This window comes from Takifugu rubripes, chromosome 22, assembly GCF_901000725.2.
Source record: "Takifugu rubripes chromosome 22, fTakRub1.2, whole genome shotgun sequence".
NCBI classification, from domain to species: domain Eukaryota; kingdom Metazoa; phylum Chordata; class Actinopteri; order Tetraodontiformes; family Tetraodontidae; genus Takifugu; species Takifugu rubripes.
The window spans coordinates 9,292,910-9,312,335 of NC_042306.1; the positions used below are offsets into that span (position 1 = coordinate 9,292,910).

A 19,426-nucleotide genomic window follows, 5' to 3' on the forward strand; every position below is an offset into this window, starting at 1 on the left:
CAGCTAGCTCGAACCGGCTAGTAAGGCTGTTGTCGAGTTGATACCCTCCCTAAACCTCGGCAGCAGCTAGGCTGCACAGTCGACATGGCAGGGAAATATCGCAACTATTTCCTCAAGAAAGATGAACATCTTCCAAGTCTTTTGGAATGAGTGAGTAGGCTCAACGGTTACTTGTTTTTGTTCGAAATGGCGGCGTAATCCAAAAATTGCTATTTTAAGTCAAATTACACAGCTGTGACTGTTTGTGGCTAACGCGGAAGGTGGCTAGCATGCTAATAAGCTAACTGCTAATCGAAGGAGGAGTACGGCTTGTCCGCCTTGAGCCTTATCTTCTCGACGTAAGCTCCGGCTCTAAAATCGAATTGGCCGAAACACATCGCAATAAGAATCCGTATTTTATTATATTATGGCTACTGATACTTAAGAAAAAATGAAGAGTTCAATAGCAGCTGTTTTCTGGGGTGGTTTCGGATGCTAGCGTTACATAATCTCCGTGAAGTCAAATGGCTTCGCTTTCCACTATCACGGTGTTTCCTTGACCGATATAGGATATGGTAACTAAAGTAATGCGCCCTGTTACAAAATCGTAGGCGGAATTAAATATATAAAAACTCATTCCTCACCAACCGGCCATTGTATCTTTTAATCGGGTTTTGTTTTCTTTGAACAGACGACGTATACTAACCTAGCAAACTAGCCACCCTTAGCTTAGCACACTGAAAGTAACATTACGCACTCTTAGCAAGTCCAATTATGGTGGCTATATTTCCCCAGTAGGGACGTTCCTTTATACCACTGGACGTATGGAGCCCCTGAAATGTAATTGCTGTAAACACAGTACTCTTTTTGGCTGAATGTTACACGAGTGTATTAGCAAGCGTTAGCTTTATGTCAAGTTGGATAGCGCAGATGGACTTGGCTGGTAGCCTCCTCAGGACCCTTTGTCCGTAGTCGGAGTGTTAACCGGCATTTTAAAGTGGGCCACACATCAGTTCTTTTCAATCTCCCCTCTCGGCACTTTTCTCTCTTAACTCTCAATCCGTGCACTTATACCTCTGGTATATTCCCGTGGATGTGTGCTGGATAAATTTGTGGAGGATTTGTGGGGTAAAACCCCCGGAACGTTGAGTATTGTCGCCATTGATGGACATTTTTCCGTGTTAAGGTCGCATTTTTGGTGGAAATCTCATCAATCCTGATGTAATTCCCTTCTCCCTCTCTTGTTTTTCAGCATTCATCACGTAATGTGATTCCCAAATCCACAATGTGTGAGAACATATAAGAACGATTGAGTTCGGAAGAAAGAAATCTTGATTCCAGTGGAATCTTCCATATATAAATATATATTATTTGTTTTGTCTGTGTCAAAGCGTCCCTTCTCACACACACACACACACACACACGTGTCCCATCACCATATAAACCATGCCAGTGCAAGCGCCACAATGGACGGAGTTCCTGCTGTGCCCGATCTGCACGCAGACGTTCGAGGAGACCGTCCGGCGGCCCATCAGCCTGGGCTGCGGACACACCGTCTGCAAAATGTGCCTGAACAAGCTGCACCGGAAGGCCTGTCCGTTTGACCAGACGGCCATCAGCACGGACATCGAGCAGCTCCCTGTCAACACGGCCCTGCTCCAGCTCGTGGGTGGCCAGGTAAGGCCCGATCCATCCCCCCCCAAAGGTCGCCTGACCTCTGAGATGCTTATCATCTGGAGTTTTACCAAGCAGGAAATCTTGAATCGGCCTGGAACAGAAATTTGCGATCAGACTTCTCATCATTGAATCAGCGCCACGATCGCTGTATAATTCGATCTCTTTAATCGAATTATTTAAACGTCTTTGCTCTCAAAGCACTTAGTTGCACCATCATATCACAACTGCGCCTTTATATTCCTCAAGTCTTATGATTCGTTGGTCTCAGGTGTGAACGTTTCAGCTCTTTTTTGTTGAGTTAATGAGTGTGTTGGCATCATAACGTGCAGGTCATTGTGATGATTCGTTTTCTTTTCCGACCAGCCTGACTAAAATAGATTCTTTATGGTAAAAGCAGAGCACGACGTCCTCCTGACAGCAGTTAATTGGTTTGTGCAAACACGTCTGCATTTTTTATGGTTCCTCGTACTTCCTGCACTCGTCACGTTCCACTCTGTCGCACCGTTTGCGTACGTGTGTGTGTGTGTGTTTACCTTTTGTCGGTTCTCCAGCTCTTCCTCATCTGTCTGATATTACACTGGCCTGCTCCACTTTTCCGCCGCTTTAAGCTTTGTTCTAGAATGTGCTCGTGGAAATCCTGGCTTAAATTGACAGTAGCTGCTCAGCTCCGGGTGATCATTGATGATTGGAACGTTCCTGCCTGCGGCCCATTGGAGGTTTTTTGGAAGTTCAGTTGTCGTTTGGACAGTACACACTTGTGTCATGGGGGTTTTCTGTCTTACGAAGGGGCCAGTTTATTGTCCAGTCTGACTCTTTATGGAATTAATGTGACTTTAGACATGATAGTGATCCCACCAGGGCTCGGAAATCTCCCCGCATTCAGGGCTAAGCTCTTTTTTACAGTGCAAAATATTCCCAATTAAAATATCTTAAAGTTTGAAGTGAAAAATCAGCTGAGGAGCGATTATTTCCGGTCAGTTCGGAAGGTGGAAATTAGAGCTCGCAGTCATGGAAACAGCTCAAAGGTGACGAAGTGTGTCTGTAACAGGAAAACCTCGGCAGTTAATTAACAGCTGCAACTGAAAAAATCTGTCAGAACCAACCAGCGTTTTTCGAATTGGACTTTTTTTAATGATCAGAATCATGAGGTCGGAGGTGGGGGTTTATCGTATCATCCTTCCTGGGACGTTCTGACTGCACCATATTGGACGGACGAGCGCGGCGAGAAGCTTTGGTACAAATGTCCTCAGTGTGTTCATCTGCAGGTCCCGAAGGCTCAGCCCGTTGCCTTGATTACCAGTCCAGAAGACTCCCAGCATTATGAGGAGGCCAGACAGTGTGTGGAGGAGCTGGCGCTCTACCTCAAACCCCTCAGCAACACCAGAGGTACCAACACACTTCACACACTTTGGACACTCTTCCAGGTGGAAGGTTTTAAAGCAAACCACCGAAATCCACAGCGAATCACGTAACGGACGTTTAGCAAACGAGCCTTTTCTCCCCTGATTTCAGCCCTTCTGTCTAACCTCCCGCCAGGTGTGGGCCTGAGCAGCACCGCCCAGAGCTTGCTGAGTCGACCCATGCAGAGGAAACTGGTAACTCTCGTCCACTGTCAGCTGGTGGAGGAGGAAGGCCGCGTCCGAGCCATGAGAGCCGCCCGCTCCCTGGGCGAGCGCACCGTCACCGAGCTCATCCTGCAGCACCAGAACCCCCAGCAGCTCTCGTCCAACCTTTGGGCTGCCGTCCGCGCGCGGGGATGCCAGTTCCTTGGTCCCGGTAGGCAGCTTTAGTCAAGAAAGGCGTCGCGGTTCCTTTCTGAGCCGAGTTGGCCTGAACAAGGGTGCTTCCTTTCACAGCCATGCAGGAGGAAGCTCTGAAGTTGGTCCTCCTCGCTCTAGAGGACGGCTCAGCACTGTCCAGGAAGGTCTTGGTTCTGTTTGTTGTCCAGAGACTTGAGCCCCGCTTCCCACAAGCCTCTAAGACGAGCATAGGCCACGTGGTGCAGCTCCTCTACAGGGCTTCATGCTTTAAGGTAAAATACTCAGCAAAGTTCAGCCTCAACATTCATGTCTCCGTTGGCCGTTCAAGAGTGTTTGATGAGCGCTCTCCGTCCTCTGCGCATCAGGTGACCAAACGGGACGAAGACTCGTCTCTGATGCAGCTGAAAGAAGAGTTCCGCACCTACGAAGCGCTGCGGCGCGAGCACGACTCCCAGATCGTGCAGATTGCCATGGAGGGCGGGCTCCGCATCGCCCCTGACCAGTGGTCTTCCCTGCTGTATGGAGACCAGTCCCACAAGTCCCACATGCAGTCTATCATAGATAAGGTGCGCCGAGTGGGCCTTTCTGCTTCAGTTCAACACTTTCCAGCTTCCAGGACACTTTGTCTAAACAGGAAGTTTCACTTTTCTTTTTGCAGCTGCAGACTCCGGCATCTTTTGCCCAGAGTGTTCAGGAACTCACCATTGCTCTCCAGAGGACTGGAGACCCAGCGAACCTCAACAGGCTGAGGCCCCACCTGGATCTGCTCGCAAACATTGATCCCAGTCCTGGTAAGAAAGGAAGGGGCAGCGTCAGAACCCCTTTGGTGGTTCCGCGTGACGAGGGGGCGCCATTGATATCCGTGTCTCTCATTCCAGATGCTCCCCCTCCCACTTGGGAACAGCTGGAGAAAGGGTTGGTAGCAGTGAAGACGGTGGTGCACGGCCTGGTGGACTTCATTCAGAACCACAGCAAGAAAGGAGCCGACCCGCAGCAGGTGAGCGAGAACATCTCGGGAGAAGGTGACCTTTGACCTCGCACGTTCACACGGTGTCTCTCTGCAGCCCCCTCAGCACAGCAAGTACAAAACGTACATGTGTCGCGACATGAAGCAGAAGGGGGGGTGTCCTCGCGGCGCCAGCTGCACCTTCGCTCATTCTCAGGAAGAACTGGAGAAGTGAGCGACGATGTCCCGTTTAAACCATTTGATTCCACCTCCCCCGCGCCGAAAAACCCTCCCTTCGCTTCTTTCAGGTATCGTAAGATGAACAAGCGTCTTGCAGCACGCCTCCCTGGTTCGGGCGGGCTCATGTCCGACGACGGCCTTCCACTCGATGTAGCAGTGACCCGAAAGCCTTCGCCGCTAACCAACGGCAGCGGCGCACCCTCCCTGCCGCTGCTTATTGCCCGCGGCACGGACGCAGTCCCTTATGAGCTGTTGCGCAAACCCATGAAGATGGATGGAGGGAGTCCCACTGGTCCGGGATCCCCACCTGACACGTGAGTGCAGCGGGAGTCGGAGAACCACGGGTCACGTAATGAGCGCGCGCCGAATCTGCCTAATATTGTCTTCCAAATGATCTTTTAGTCTGGACCCTCTTCCCAAATCTGGCATGGCCCACCCACGGATGTCAGCGGACCATCTTTCTGCTGTAAAACATATGCCCGTGGTACCCAGAGGGTCGCCCATTTACCCCCAGTCCCAGATCCCAGACATGTGCTACGATACTCGTCTACCACCTTCAGGTCCCCAGTATGAGCACCCGCAATTTTCAGCAGGTATGAATGTTTATTTTTAGAATTTATGTTGGGAAATAGTTCAGGAAAAGCAGAAATCTAATATTAACATTGTGGATTTCTCAGGATATCCGTACCAACAGCCACCTCAGTATGTTCCTCGAGATTACATGCGTAATCCTCCTCCACCGAGCGAGTCAGGACCCCCTTACCAGGATCCTTATTCTGGCTACGGCGCTCCTGACCGCCCCTATCAGGCCCCTCACTCCAACCCGCCCTTCTCCTACCCTCACCACCACGACCGAGGTCGCCACGGAGCCTACTCCGGCCCTCCGCCTCCGCCCCAGCCTTACCCATCTCAGAGAGACGGTCTGGTCAGAATGAGTCCTGCAGCATTGGATGTCCCGTCATCATCAGGACAGGCCAACTCGTTCTACCACCCAGAACCCAGCGCTCGGGACAGATACCCCCCAGATGGCTATTATAATCCTGGCTCTCAGCCTCCACCCATGAGGGCTTATGTCAGGGTGAGTCATGTCTTTATATGGATATCTCACTTGGAATTCCCTAACATGAATTCTAAATCCATTTCATCAGTTAATCAACACTATTTGGGTTTCTTAGGGACCGCCATATAGTGGCTCCCAGCCAAGCCTGGACTACCTGCACAGACGCCGACAGGAGCTGCTGTCTCAGCTGGAGGAAAGGAAAGTCATCTCCCCCCCACCGTTTGCTGCCTCCCCCACTCTGTCACATCCCTTCCCCAGTGACTACGCCCCAGAGGTTCGTACCGTGCATCGTTCAGACATAGAACTGAGCTTCCACATTTGATTATGACAGATCACAGTGATTATTATTTGATTTGTTGGTGACTGTTTCTGTCTGCAGTATGGCGACGAGAGCTCTAAAAACATTATGAAATGTAGAGAGCCTGACTATGCTGGACAGTACTCGCCGTGGTCGTGTGAAACAATTGGCTCCTATATCGGTTCAAAGGATGCCAAACCCAAAGACGTTATGGTTTCCGGCACGATGGAAATGATGGTATTGAACTGATGGATGTTTCAACACAGAAGTGCCAGCGGAGAAAACAGCTTTTTCTAAATTTGTCTTTTGTTTTGCTTGCTTTATCAGAATGTGGAGGCTAAAGAGCTAAGGGAAACATCACTAGAAGCTCCGCGAAGGGGAGCTGAAGTCAAAGACGATGACCCCATTATTCCGTTTGGCCCCCAGCCTACTGTATCACGCTTTGGTGCCATCTCTCGCACCTCAAAAACCGGCTACCAAACAACTGGCCCTGTGCAGGCCATGGCCTCATCTTCCCAGAGCCAAAATTCAAAGCATATTCCCATGACAGGTAAAGGCTCACACACACACACCTTTAAAAGTGCTTTTGTGACTGATAAGAGGCAATTGCGGTTGAATTAGCTTGAATTAATTTGGCTAAACATATTATTTTTAGTTAACATGTTGCCCTGTACATGTTGCCATCCTTAGCTGATTATAGCTCAAGGACTTGCACACACCCATCAGCCCACCCAACCTTGTCAGTAAAGTACCGTATTGGCCCGAATATAAGACGACCCTGATTATAAGACGACCCCCTCTTTTTCAAGACTCAAGTTTGAAAAAAGACTTTTTGAACACCAAATTTAATTTTTATACAGAAAATAATTACAGTACATCTGAAACAAATGATTATATCTTCGACCCACTTTTCTCCAGATTGTCGCTACATTTCTCTATTTTCTGTTATCTCTTCTCTTATTTTCTTCTCTTTTCTTTCTTACCGATATTTTTTTATTTTTCTTCTTCGTGCTACCGCTATTTTCTTCTTCGTGACAGGGGTTCGCTTTTCCCTAGGACGTTAAGTTCAGCATTCGCTTCAAATATATCTGGCGCCATCTAGCGTTGTGAATGGGTATAATGTCTAGACCGCGAATGTAAGACGACCCCCACTTTTTCAGTCTTGTTTCAACGCAAAAAACACCGTCTTATATTCGGGCCAATACGGCAGGTGTCCTTTACTGGATGCCTGCTTTAGTTGACCTTTGTCGTTAGCTAAACTTTTGGAACCTATCATGGAGACAGTAAATAGGGTTAATGGCTTTAAGCAATTAGGTAAATACTGTCTCATTTCTCTAACTGAAATGCGGGAGAACTGGAGCCTGGGTTGGTGTGCAGAATAACAGGTGTGTTTGTTGTATCAGTATCGGCAAAACAGTTTCCTAAATTTAAAATTGTGCCTCTCTGTTACAAATGATGAATCTGTTATTTTTGTATGCTTTGTACTCATTTTTTAAATAATCCTTTTGGTTTTTTTTCCCCACAATACCGTATTTTCTGGACTATATGTTGCTCCGGAGTTTAAGTCGCACTAGCCAAAAAAAGCATAATAAAGAAGAAAAGTAGATATATAAGTCGCACTGGACTATAAGTCGCATTTTGGGGGAAAATTTATTTGATAAAATCCGAGACCAAGAACATACATTTCATCTTGAAAGGCAATTAGCATGGATTAGCAATAGGGTCACGGCATGCTAGCGTAACAAATTCAGCTACATGACCCACAACGAACTGAGTACGTGTCTGCTTTATTAACGTAACATATTAACAGTTATTCAGATAACTATAGCATAAAGAATATCCGAGCAAGTTTACCAAACAATCAAGTCTAACTCCATAGACGACGCACCGCTTCTTCTTCTGCATCGCTAAAGAATCTCGTTCCTCAGGTGCACACGCCTAGAGCGCCCTCTTGTGGTTGTCAGTGTGAAAATAACGAACATGTGAAATTCTGTAATAATGTATTTATTTAAGTCGCTCCAGTGTACAAGTCGCACCCCCTGACAAACTATGACAAAAAGTGCGACTTATAGTCCGGAATATACGGTAGTCATTTAATTTAGTTCTCGTACCTCCGCACATGTAATTAAAAGTTATTCTACTGCATTCACAGAGTACACATGTGGAAGCCATGTTGGATGGGGTGGGGCTTCATACTCCACACACCAGGTTGCCTCCTCTCAGGGACATTTCAATGAACGGTGAGACATGGAGTTAAACTTCCTGGTATTCTGTAAGCTTTCAACTGTCGAAGAAATGTTTGAATACATCATTTCTTTTCACTGTTTTACCGTCTCAGCTTACCAATGGCAGCGTCAGACAGAGAGCAGTTAAAAATTGAACTGCAGCAGGTCAACCAGCAGATCAATCAACAGACGCAAATGCGAAGTATGGAGGTAGGTTGACAACGTGCAAAAATTCGAGAATCATTTTTAACTGCGCTTATACTTTGATTTTTCGATTAATGCCAGAAATTTCCAGTTTAAACTGAGTCTTTTTGCGTCTTCTCTGATGTGACAGGCTGCCAGTAACTCTTTGATGATGCAGAGGGAGGCCAGTGCATTGGCAGGACAGCCTGTGCAGTCCTGCCAGAACCAGGCAGTAGCTGCCCAGCAGCAGCAGCCCAAGTGGCCAGCAGGGGGAGTAAGTTCCACCGTTGTCTCCAGTGAACAGCTAAGTCTGGAGCTCCACCAAGTGGAGAGAGAGATCGGCAAGAGGACCCGGGAGATGGCTTTGGTGAGCTGATCGTGTCCGCAAGCAATTTTGAGACCGGATCCAATTTTTTATTGAAAATAATGTATTAAACCAGGAAAACCAAGCGGCCCATGATGTTCAGCAGTACAAACTGAAATCGACAGAGAACGGACAACCAGAGCACAAGACTCAGTTGGAGGAAATCTCCCTGGCTCTCGGGTGGGTTTATTGACTTCTGTATCGCGTTGTTTCTGTCATGTTCAATTGTCACTGAATTATTATTTTGTTCTGTTCTAAACTGCAGCGAGGTGTCAAACGGCTCCAGCAGCATGCAGGAAAGTGCAGTAGGCGGGTCCATGCTGTCACTCACCAATAAGACGTCTGCACTGAGCCTAAGCTCTGATCCCGGTGCCAGCGGTTCAGAGATGCAGAAGAATGGCGTCGTCCATTCCTGCTCTTAGGCAGTACACACACACACACGCAAACACACATGCACACAGACATGTACACATACATACATATTTAAAGTCATGCACACATTCAAGATGCTCAATTGAAAAGCATGCACAGGCACACACAGCCATTTAGAAGATGAGCAGTATCTGCCGTGATATGAATTTTCTTTCTTTTTGTTCTGTGAATGAGCTTTTTAAAATGACTTTCCTTGCCTGGAAACCAGGGAATATAACATTTCTCATGTGTGTTAATTTTGTTTTGTACTTGGATTATAGATTAACAAGGCTCACAATATAAAGGAAAGAGAATAGTAGTGATGATGACAGTGGAATTAACATTTTATCCAGGAATGGACGGACCTCTTCCACGCTTAAATATGAATATAGAATTCTTCCCATCCCACGTAATTTTTCATAGGTCTTAATAATATAAATAAGCAAATGAATGAGCACTGTCCAGTCTCGTGCACTCTCAAAATCCTCACATAATTTATCAGTGTATGAAGGTATAACGTAGAATATTGGAAATGACTCGCGTGTAGCTTGGTACTCATCCCCAGAATCGTAAAAATAAAATAAGTAAATAAAAAGGTTGCCCAGATCCAGATCTCTGAGAAGAGAAAACGTCACAGTACTACACCAGTATTCAGAGAAAACAGATGCTAAAATCGTATTGTACAAGCCACATGTGCACCAATACATGTTATCTGCTGCCATGCAATGTATGATTTTATTAGAGCATTTTATAAACTCATGTCTGTTTTCATACCTGGGGGGAAAGAAAATCAGTATATAATGTAGATTAAAGCATTCTGTTTTAAAGATTGCAACAACAAGTCTTTTGATAACAAGCTTTCCACGTATTTTCTATAAGGGATTCTGTATGTGCCTCTCCTGATCCTGGCATGATCAGGTGTGCTGTGGTGGCGGCGCTCCTCGCCTGCGCTCTGCGGGGCTGCAGTCAGCCTTAGCCGATTGTGTCGCGAACGGGAACGAGAGGGCCCTCCCCGGTTTCCTCGGCACTCAGATTTTCTCTCCTCAGAGCTTCTCATCTGGCCACACAAACGGCCTCCCCATTGGGATTATCTCGTCATTTGTTCTCCTAACTTCTATGAAGTTGATTTCCCTCGTATTTTAATTTTGTTTCATTTCGTGCTTTACGTTGTCGCGATCTGGGGCGGCCTACCGAGCTCGGGCTTTTTTTTGTACGGTTAAAAGAAAAACCGCTGCGGCGTTTCCAGCAGCACGGTCCATCGGAATTCATGTTTACAGCTGAGGATTTTAGCGTTGGATACAGAGAGGTGAAACGTTCCCACCCGCAGTCTCCCCACGGATCAATGTTGGCTTGTATGAACCCTGGTCCACTCTGAACTTGTCATCAGTGTTCACGTGTCCCCATCGCTACTATTTTCGCCGCCACTGCTTTCTCCATCCTGTTAATTGTTTACCGCTGAAGCTCAACACGAAGTTTGTTGCCTTTTGGTAAAGCAAGTGATGGGCCAGGAAGGAGTGAGTCCTTGTCTTCAAAGCACGGAGGAGATGCTCTTGACCCAGCCTTTTATTTTTAGTTTTCTGCTGAGTCTTCATATTTGTCAGACGAGGGTCGAGAAACAGGCGCGACAAATTCCTGGTATTTGTTGAGCCAAATAAGCAAAGACGCAAATGTTTTTGCATCTTTACTTTTTTCGGGGTGTTAAGTGGACATCTCTTCCAAATTGGGCGCATCTATATTATCATTTTTACATTTTCTAACCACACTTCAAGCCTGTGGCTGTTCCTTGCTACATTTATTGTTTAGGTACACAGTTCACTTATACATATGAGTATGTATACATACATTGATATACTAAAGCACTATTAATGTGCCACCTCTTATTTTACCCGCTCAGCATTTATATTAAATGATCTCTACTTACAATCAGCTTTTTTTGTTTGTTTCATTTGATATCTGTCCACTGGTTGCCAACACAGACTTTATCCTTTCCCAGACGAAGGACTTCTGTGCGCATTGATGTGTGTTCACTTAAATCTTTTGTGTTCAAACAAAGATGTTCTTTATAAAATATGCTTCTGAAGAAGAGGAAACTTCTGTATCTTTTGAAAATCTATGGAGATGTTTTGTGTGTGCTAGATTGTATTGTAGGAAATGTACCCCCCCACCCCACCCTCTTTTTTTTTTCTCAAAGTGTGCTGTATTGGGTGATAGTGATGCGCTATTAGAAAAGCCCGGGGGGATCTTCTGAAACGAGGATATTCAGGAACGCCGTGGAAGGTAGCCTTAAATCCTCTTCCAATGGTCCTTTATCTCATCTGTTTTAGGAACATGAGGTGATCTGAAAAGTCAAATTGAATTGGCATGACCTTGCATCATACACTAGTGACCCCAACTTCCAATGTCATACTAACACTGCCTTCCTGCAGTTTTAATGAATCATTGATCTAATTGGATTTAAAAAAAACAAAACAAATTTTCTCCCTTTTTTCTGCAGTAGTTGAGTGAACTTGAAAGTCTTAATGACCATCTGAGCTTAGGTGTCGTTAATAACAGAGATTATTTGACTGCCGTCGAGACATTTTTCTTTTTGACCCAAATTGGTAATTTTGATTGTGCAGTTACTAATTGACGATTTGTGTCGCATTCTCACGAGCTCTCGGAATTCCACACCTCTGGTTGTGTCCCTCGTATGAATGATCCCAAAAAGCCCTGATCGGAAATGAAAAATGATATACGGGGTGCTTTATTGTGTAGTATATAGCAACGATGTTCATTTCAATCTCCTGTGTGATTTTTTTTTTTTTTTTTTTTTTTTTTTGCTTGAGTGGAAATGCTGCCTCTACCCCTCAATTTTCAAGTCGACACCTCCACTCCCACCTCTGACCACTGAACTCTGTTACTGCTGTTTGAGGCTCACATTTTATTCCCTGACTTTCCGGGGAAATTCGACAAATGGCTATTTTATATGATTACTCCCTTGTAAAAAGTCTCTTAAATTAAGGTACAGGTTTGATTTCAGCAAGAAAAAAAGTTTTTATATGTATATTATACTCCATTAAGGAATGTCTAGAATTATCTTCCTCCAATGTGGATGTAGCCATTATTACGCCATTTTATGACTTTGTAAGAGAATTCACTGTGTGAAAATTGGTTTGCATTTTTGTATAATACAATCTGCTTTTTTTTTCGTTTGATACGAGAGGAAGGTCAAACTGGAAGTTTGAAGAGAAAAAATAACCTGTGAAATTGAGGAAAAAGTGTAACTTATGTACAACAGTGAATTTAAACTGAGGGGAAAGATTAAAATGATATTGCTAACACATTGTGTGTCTGTTTCTGTTTGGATTCTTGTTGTCATGAGTTTAGTTTTTCAGTTTCCATTCGTCAAATGTCTTTACACACTCACAAAGTGAGAGCTGTTAATAAATTAGCACACGGATGCTGATTCACAGGTCGTGAGGGTTTGTTCTATATCCGGACATGAACTACATGACAAGTGTTTGACAAAGTCTGATTTGTCATCACGAGGTGTAAAAGTTGCACTATCCTGGTATTTCATATAAAAAAAGAACGGTGCGTTATGTAAATGTTCTGAGATGACTACTGTGGCTATTCTAAGCACTTCTTCAATCCCACACTTGAATTTTATAACTTATTGATTAGCCTAGAAACAATTTTAGAATAAATTCTTGTCTTATTTAAGACAAATAAAGTTTAGTAATCTATTTCTAGAGCAAATAGGCCTTCTGCTACTTAATATTTAATGATTCCAGCCCACCTTTTGTGTCATTAGAAAATGAACTCCTTGGATGCAGCTCTGAGAGGTAGATTCATGCTGTGTGCCAGCATGATAATGGTGGGGTCAGACGACAGTGCCTCTGAAGAAACACAAAACTCCATCAGCTTAGTTGGCTGTTTATGAAATCTTTCTGCACATACAGTAGTTTTCCTTGTTATCTAAGGTAATACCTTCAGTGCTTTAATTTGAATCCACTTTAAAATCTTTTCAGCAGATCTTTAGAAGTGCTTAAAAAAATTGCTTCTTTTTACATTCATCATACAGGGCATCCATTTAATCAATTCACTAAATTCAAAAGTCACATCAGGTTTGTGGGAGATTTGTGTGAATTTTGAAACTACCACCGGAAGTGACCTCAGGTTTGTGCCCGCGCCTTTCCGGTTTTCTGCTCGCTATTTAGTGCCAACATGGCGCCCATGTAGGACCAGCGGGATGTTTACATTTGAACTAACATGAGGTGAGTTTAAATTTAGAATTTTAACATTGCTGCGTGACCTTTTGGAAACAACTGAGTTGAAAAAAGTTGAAAAAAATGCCCAATAATTTATTAAAAAAAGAAAAGCGTCAAGCTGAAAGGTTACACCACCAGCTCCGTTGAAAGAAAAGTTTGTAATGTTTAAAATTAAAGGAATGACCTATATATACTCAATGGGATATATTAACAACAATTTAAAGAGCACAGTTCCTTCGTGTTTTAGAATTTATTTTTTTAGGACATACATTTGAACTTCTAGACCTTTGTTTATGCCATCGGGGTTAAACATTACGCCGCAGGACTTCAGTGGAACATTAACCCACTAACACTGACAGTTTTACAGCAATGTTCATGAATGTCAAATGTCCTCTAACCACTTCCCACCCATCCCATCCCATTCCATTCGCGAACTACAGCATTCTATATACAGACTGTTCATTAAAAGTGGAAAATCTGTTAAATGCAGGGTCCCTGGACTCAGCCTTGGCCTCAGGCAAACCAAGCTGGTTTGGCCCATTTTGCTGCTCCTTCTGGTTGGTGCCGTCCTGACAGCTCTCTTGCCCAGTGCTGAAGACCGCGGACCTCTTGGTGTGGTGGCAGCCGTACGCAGAGCATCGCCACCGCAGGAGAACCGTGCACGTGTTGATGGCACAGAGGAGGAGCAGAGGTTCACCATCATCATCCAGACGTACAACCGGACAGACGTTCTACTCAAACTCCTCAACCATTACCAAGCATTGCCTCATCTCCACCAGATCATCATTGTGTGGAACAATGTTGGGGAGCAAACGCCCCTGAAGTTATGGAACTCTCTGGGGCCCCATCCAGTCCCCGTGGTCTTCAAGGAACAGGCCAGCAATCTAATGCGGAACAGGCTGCAACCATTCCCTGAGATTGTTACTGACGGTCAGTTTACTGTTAACCTGGAGTATTTTAACGTTCTCTCTGATTTTAATATCACATTTTCTTCAATCTTCAGCGGTGCTGATGCTTGATGACGACACCCTGCTGAGCGTGCCCGACGTCAGCTTTGCTTTCTCTGTTTGGAAGGTAACAAATCTAAGCAGTCTTATGTATGTGCACATCGCATGTGTAGAGCAGAGTTTTTAAATGTGCGTTCTTTTCGGCCCTGCAGCAATTTTCAGAGCAGATTGTTGGGTTCGTCCCACGGAAACACGTCTTAACATCAGGGGGAGTGTACAGTTATGGCAGCTTTGAGCTACAGGATCCAGAATCAGCAGGGGGCGACCGGTAAGTTTCACCTGCTCCGCACCTCATATTACATCCATTAATATGTTCCCACTCTCTGTTCTTCCCACCAGATACTCAATGGTGTTAATCGGCGCCGCCTTTTTCCACCGACGCTACTTGAAGCTTTACCAGGATCTACCTCAGTCTGTGCACGTGTTGGTGGATGAGACGCAGAACTGTGACGACATTGCCATGAATTTTGCTGTAGCTGTGCATTTGAAGAAAACCGGTAGCGTTAATAAACCCTCGGGGGTCTTTGTCAAACCAGTAGACCTCCGTAACTTGGAAAAAGAGGCTAGTAGCGGGTACCAGGGCATGTGGCATCGTCCTGAACACCTTCTGCAGAGATCGTATTGCCTGAACAGGCTGACCAAAATCTGTGGCTTCATGCCGCTGCACTTCTCCAATCTGATGGTGTCCCAGTTTGGCTTTCCCACGTATGCTAACCACATGAGCAGAGGGTGAGGCTTAAACAGCAGACTGCCTAGCCAGCCTTAAATACACAACACACTGCATGGATCTGTTAATGTTACCTCCTATTTACTACTGTTTACACGGTCTGGAGCAGTTTCACCCCAGGGTTCATGGACGTCGATTGTCCAAGGGGACTGTATAAGGATTTTTTTTTTTTTTTTACACAGGGTCCTGCTTGGATTACATCTAGAGTTGATGGAATCCTGTATATTGTTGCCAAAACTGCCTCACCTCAGCTGTATTCAGTTCTCTCAGCAATCTTGGACAGTAAAACACAGCAATATCGTCTTATTTGCTTTCTTTTATACTCGAGTTATATTTTTTCTTTTACGAATTTATCACATCTGTATTATATAAAGATTCCAGGTAATAAAGCTCAGTTTCTCTGAACACGATGTCTGAATACTTTTATTATTTTTAAGTCAATAAGAGGAAACAAAGTGCAGGAATGGCTGGTGATGCCATTCCTCATACCCCAAATATTATTCTGAAAACCTATAAAAGTAATGTCACACTCTCGAGTGCATTTAAATGTCCTTGCAGGGTCGCAGGTAAGTGAACTTGAATCCAAGAGGCCTCACTCTCACGCTCCACTGCTGCCAGGCCCGCCTTTTGGCCCGGATTCACCAGCACGCATGTCGTGCCACATCTTCACAAGAGGTTCTCTTCTCCTCCAGATCAGCTTGTGTCCATAAGCGATGTACCATCTGGAAAACAAGCCCATCAATGTCCCTTTAAAAGGTGTCCAATTTGTAAAAAGAAGTTTCGCATTTGTTCTTGGAGGGCGAGACTGGATCCTGGCAAAGAACACTCACATTCCAAAGAGGGCTCCGCCAAGATGAGCTGCGTGGTCCAACAGACGCCATCCAAGAATAAGCCCTGCGGCATCTATGGCGATGAGGGCTTTCAGAGCCTACAGAGAGAGTTGACAAGAATCCTCAAGCATGACGTACTGCACAAAACTATCTTTAATGTATGCATGCATACTTACACACTCACACACAAGAGACAGTTTTCGTGCACAGATTTACATCTCTAGCCTGCAGCAAACACGTGTAAAAACACCACATTACACCAAACAATATCAACCTGTGCCACAGCTGCACATGCACAGCCGCTCACTCGCGCACAGCTACTATTCCACTTACACTTCCTGCAGAAAAGGTAAGCATGGGGAGGAAAATGATGCCGAGTTTCGCCTCTGGCACCTTTGTGCAGACTGCAGCGAGCACTGCCATCACAGCCCCTGACTGGTGACACACGCACGGAGAAAACGTTAGTGGTGAAAAATGTTTTGGCTTTAGGGGTATTTAGCAAAATCGTACCGCTCCTAAAGATGGGTAGAGGCGACCGGTGGTTGTTTTGCATATGTAGCTCACCATGGTGGAAATCACACCTAGGAAAAAAAACAACTTTGTTTCGCAACAGGGAATAGGAATGTTGGTAACAACAACGGTTATTTATATTAAATGCAGATTCAAGTCTGGGCTTGACTGTTGTCCAACTGCAGTCTGTGCTTTACGTTGACTCACCTGCCGACAGGTAGACTGCAAGGAACTGCTCTTTCCCCAAAAGAGACACAATTCCTGAAGAAAATGTCCACAGGACATACATGTTGGCCATCATATGGATGATGGAGTAATGGCTGAAGGACGACAGGATCATGGGAAGACACTTTGTTTCTGGTGGGAGGAAAAAGTTGTTAAATATGAACTGTGATTGAAATCGCTGCACTTATGTAGGATTTTCCTCAGATTTTCAAGTCAAACAGGCTCAGGTGTCATTATTGCAGTTTTTCAAATGATTAAAAGGAAATTTATTGATATAACTGTGATTTTTTTAGGTGACTGTAATGATATATTTGCATTAAAGATTTCTATTAGCGTATGAATAAAACCAAACTGGGCTCATCACCCCAAAATACTGTATATCTGCTCAATGTTGCCCCACTTCCTGCACACTCACTGGAGGCTGGGTTGGAGGTGAAGTACTTAATCATGCTTCTCTGCATGATCGGGATCCGCCAGCAACACAGGACAACAGCATTTACTGCAATGATACCTGAGAACATTGTTCACAAATTATAAACTTAATTACATGATATTTGAGGGAACAAATGTGCCAATTCTTCTTTCGTTGTCAGTCACCTGTGACGGTCCTCTGTCCCTCTGTGAGACTGCTCCAGAAGTCGTCCACCGTCGACATCAGCAGTATGAGCTGCCGTTGGAAGCCGGACAGCTTGTTCCACCAGTCATGCCAATGTGCCATGTCCTGGGAGCCCTGCAAACAAGTTATCTGTCATTACTATTTATTACCGTGGTTGAGGGCATGACTTGCTTTGTTGAATTGCACCTGTAAGAGTTTCTCGGCTTCTTCTTCGTCTCTGGCCGCCTGAACTCTCAATTTCAGGTTCTCGTATTGCAGAATCGCTGCAGCACCAAATGAGCAACCTGTAAACTGACAGAAAATCCAGTGCTGTCATACTGTTCCCAAGTTGTGCAGCTGTGTGTTCTCTAATCAGTGTGTGACAGGTGGAACATACCCCCACTGTGAACATCAGTGGTTTCAAAAGCGTGGGTCGTGGGGCTTTGGGAAAAGGTGTGGGACCGGGTTTGCCAGTCTCAGAAGGGGATTGGTTTGCTTCTTCCAAGACATTTCCTTTCTTTGTATCTGGTCTTTTGGCTTCTCGACGGAAGCCACACCGTTGCTGTTTGTAGTAACTCAATCTTGAGGGGAGGAAAATTACTTCAGGTGGTTAACTACAGAGGAAATGTGACAACCTGTATCTAAAAACAGTGTTTTCATTTCATTAATTGCTTCAATACTGCTACAGATTGTAGGCTATTTCTGGTTCTTTTTAACCTCAATTATTAGATGTTTGATTTACGAAATGTCAAATGAATCGATAACTGTTTATACGCCTAAAGACCAGCAGGGGGAGCTAAGCGCCAGTGACAACAGTGAGTTTAGCAGAATATCGAAGGAAATAATATCGAAGGACTTACAGTGTTATTACAACAGACATATTAAAAATACGTGTGTGACTTGTATTGTCATCATATGCATCCGGATTGGCTGGAATAAATGTAGTCAGGCCCTCGACTATGACTGTGGTCAGTTTTTACTGTATAAAAAACAAAACCGTATTTACCGTGGTACAGTTCGAAACAATCGCATATTTGAAGGTTAAACACAACCCAAACGTCCAGTCGATTGGTGTTATTACTGAATCACCCTCGGACATAGCATATGTGTACTCACCTGGAGCTCCGTGTCGTGACTTTGAAGGATCTAATGTATCCAGTGTTGGTCCATTTAATTACGGATCCTCTCCATGCCATGTTTACAGGCAACTAGCTAGCGCTGCCACTGCGAGGCTGGATTCGCTGATGCGTTTATGGACTCAATTTAAAGCTCAGACTTTAGAAACTCGCCTTAGAAATGTTAGATGACGATTTGTTGAATAAAAATGTGTATTTGGTCCCATTAGTCTTTCCCTCCGTGGCATTGGTTTTTGGTTTTTATTCGTCTACGAACTCACGCTCCCTAATGGCTTACTGAGGGAAAGGAGTAGAAAATAACGACCCTTCCTGATAAACGTTTCTGCCATCTAGTGGCGTACTAAGGTACTAATTTATAAGAAACGGAGACAGAAAGGAGAGAATGGTGCCCTTTTAAAAGATTATCGGTTAGAAATGTTGTTATAGAATAAAACAAAACGGAAAAGTGGCAAATGTTGTCTATTTCTCCACCCTTGTACTAAATAATATAGTCCTTTCTAACTGAAAGCATGTTTTTACCCACAAAAAAACTAATATATACTCTTACCTGGTAGATCTATTTAATATTCACACAGTTGTTCGCTCATATTTACATGCACTAAATTAGAAATGGGAAAAGAGCCCAAGAAACACGTGTAAAAATGAAGGCAACAAGATGAGAGTAACTACATATGATTTGGCATGCATATAGTACAGTGTCACTAATGAAAGTGTAAGAAAAATAGCTTTCTACAGAACCCAAACAGTTTCGATTGGTGTTTCTTGAGCATTTCACGACACATCCCATGCGCTACTTTTTCTCACAGTCATACCGGTGACATCAGAAATAGGTAGAATTTGTGCAAGGACTGCAGTGCAGTGTCTGTAGGGCAAACAAATGTATGTATTTTGATTTCCTGAGCCACTGCACAGAGAAATGCTAAAACAGAGAGGAAAATAACGTCGGGGGCTCACAAGTGGTGAGATAATTAATCCTGCACTGGCAGTGCACCTTGTGTTGACA

General features: G+C 44.6%; 3 protein-coding genes across 4 annotated transcripts; 2 read left to right on the forward strand and 1 right to left on the reverse strand.

Moving 5' to 3' along the window:
• The first annotated feature begins 11 nt into the window (after nucleotides 1–11).
• On the forward strand, nucleotides 12–12,465 carry rc3h1b (ring finger and CCCH-type domains 1b). 2 transcript variants are annotated; one of them, XM_011616400.2, is made up of 20 exons: nucleotides 12–150; nucleotides 1,232–1,656; nucleotides 2,922–3,042; nucleotides 3,169–3,432; nucleotides 3,513–3,688; nucleotides 3,782–3,982; nucleotides 4,075–4,207; nucleotides 4,295–4,413; nucleotides 4,481–4,593; nucleotides 4,671–4,916; nucleotides 5,005–5,195; nucleotides 5,280–5,680; nucleotides 5,778–5,936; nucleotides 6,042–6,197; nucleotides 6,288–6,510; nucleotides 8,113–8,200; nucleotides 8,299–8,395; nucleotides 8,520–8,735; nucleotides 8,809–8,912; nucleotides 8,998–12,465. In XM_011616400.2, the coding sequence occupies exons 2-20, from the start codon at nucleotides 1,426–1,428 to the stop codon at nucleotides 9,152–9,154; spliced, it is 3,396 nt and encodes a 1,131-aa protein (XP_011614702.2). In that variant the 5' UTR covers nucleotides 12–150; nucleotides 1,232–1,425; the 3' UTR covers nucleotides 9,155–12,465. The 2 variants fall into 2 exon arrangements, with proteins under 2 accessions (XP_011614702.2, XP_011614703.2); XM_011616401.2 differs by having other exon boundaries at nucleotides 13–150; nucleotides 3,193–3,432.
• Nucleotides 12,466–13,285: 820 nt separating this feature from the next.
• On the forward strand, nucleotides 13,286–15,529 carry extl2 (exostosin-like glycosyltransferase 2). The gene is made up of 5 exons (XM_003975590.3): nucleotides 13,286–13,399; nucleotides 13,884–14,323; nucleotides 14,397–14,467; nucleotides 14,553–14,668; nucleotides 14,740–15,529. The coding sequence occupies exons 1-5, from the start codon at nucleotides 13,395–13,397 to the stop codon at nucleotides 15,131–15,133; spliced, it is 1,026 nt and encodes a 341-aa protein (XP_003975639.2). The 5' UTR covers nucleotides 13,286–13,394; the 3' UTR covers nucleotides 15,134–15,529.
• Nucleotides 15,530–15,534: 5 nt separating this feature from the next.
• On the reverse strand, nucleotides 15,535–18,730 carry parla (presenilin associated, rhomboid-like a). Its single transcript, XM_003975591.3, has 10 exons — nucleotides 18,404–18,730; nucleotides 17,685–17,868; nucleotides 17,495–17,599; nucleotides 17,290–17,422; nucleotides 17,108–17,203; nucleotides 16,675–16,824; nucleotides 16,468–16,538; nucleotides 16,291–16,392; nucleotides 15,958–16,055; nucleotides 15,535–15,849 (listed from the first exon to the last, which is right to left on the reverse strand). Exons 1-10 carry the CDS (start codon nucleotides 18,481–18,483, stop codon nucleotides 15,726–15,728), a joined length of 1,143 nt encoding a protein of 380 aa, XP_003975640.2. The 5' UTR covers nucleotides 18,484–18,730; the 3' UTR covers nucleotides 15,535–15,725.
• Nucleotides 18,731–19,426: the final 696 nt, after the last annotated feature.

What these genes read in the sequence shown, in the direction of transcription:
- rc3h1b (XM_011616400.2), top strand. Translation starts at nt 1,426, where the DNA reads ATGCCAGTGCAAGCGCCACAATGGACGGAGTTCCTGCTGTGCCCGATC. An exon ending in ACCCCTCAGCAACACCAGAG is followed by an intron (nt 3,043 to 3,168) that starts GTACCAACACAC and finishes CCCTGATTTCAG; the next exon opens with CCCTTCTGTCTAACCTCCCG. An exon ending in TGCAGTCTATCATAGATAAG is followed by an intron (nt 3,983 to 4,074) that starts GTGCGCCGAGTG and finishes TTCTTTTTGCAG; the next exon opens with CTGCAGACTCCGGCATCTTT.
- extl2 (XM_003975590.3), top strand. An exon ending in CCCTGAGATTGTTACTGACG is followed by an intron (nt 14,324 to 14,396) that starts GTCAGTTTACTG and finishes TTCAATCTTCAG; the next exon opens with CGGTGCTGATGCTTGATGAC. An exon ending in GAATCAGCAGGGGGCGACCG is followed by an intron (nt 14,669 to 14,739) that starts GTAAGTTTCACC and finishes TCTTCCCACCAG; the next exon opens with ATACTCAATGGTGTTAATCG.
- parla (XM_003975591.3), bottom strand. Translation starts at nt 18,483, where the DNA reads ATGGCATGGAGAGGATCCGTAATTAAATGGACCAACACTGGATACATT. An exon ending in GGGACAGAGGACCGTCACAG is followed by an intron (nt 17,204 to 17,289) that starts GTGACTGACAAC and finishes CAATGTTCTCAG; the next exon opens with GTATCATTGCAGTAAATGCT. An exon ending in TCTACCCATCTTTAGGAGCG is followed by an intron (nt 16,393 to 16,467) that starts GTACGATTTTGC and finishes GTGTGTCACCAG; the next exon opens with TCAGGGGCTGTGATGGCAGT.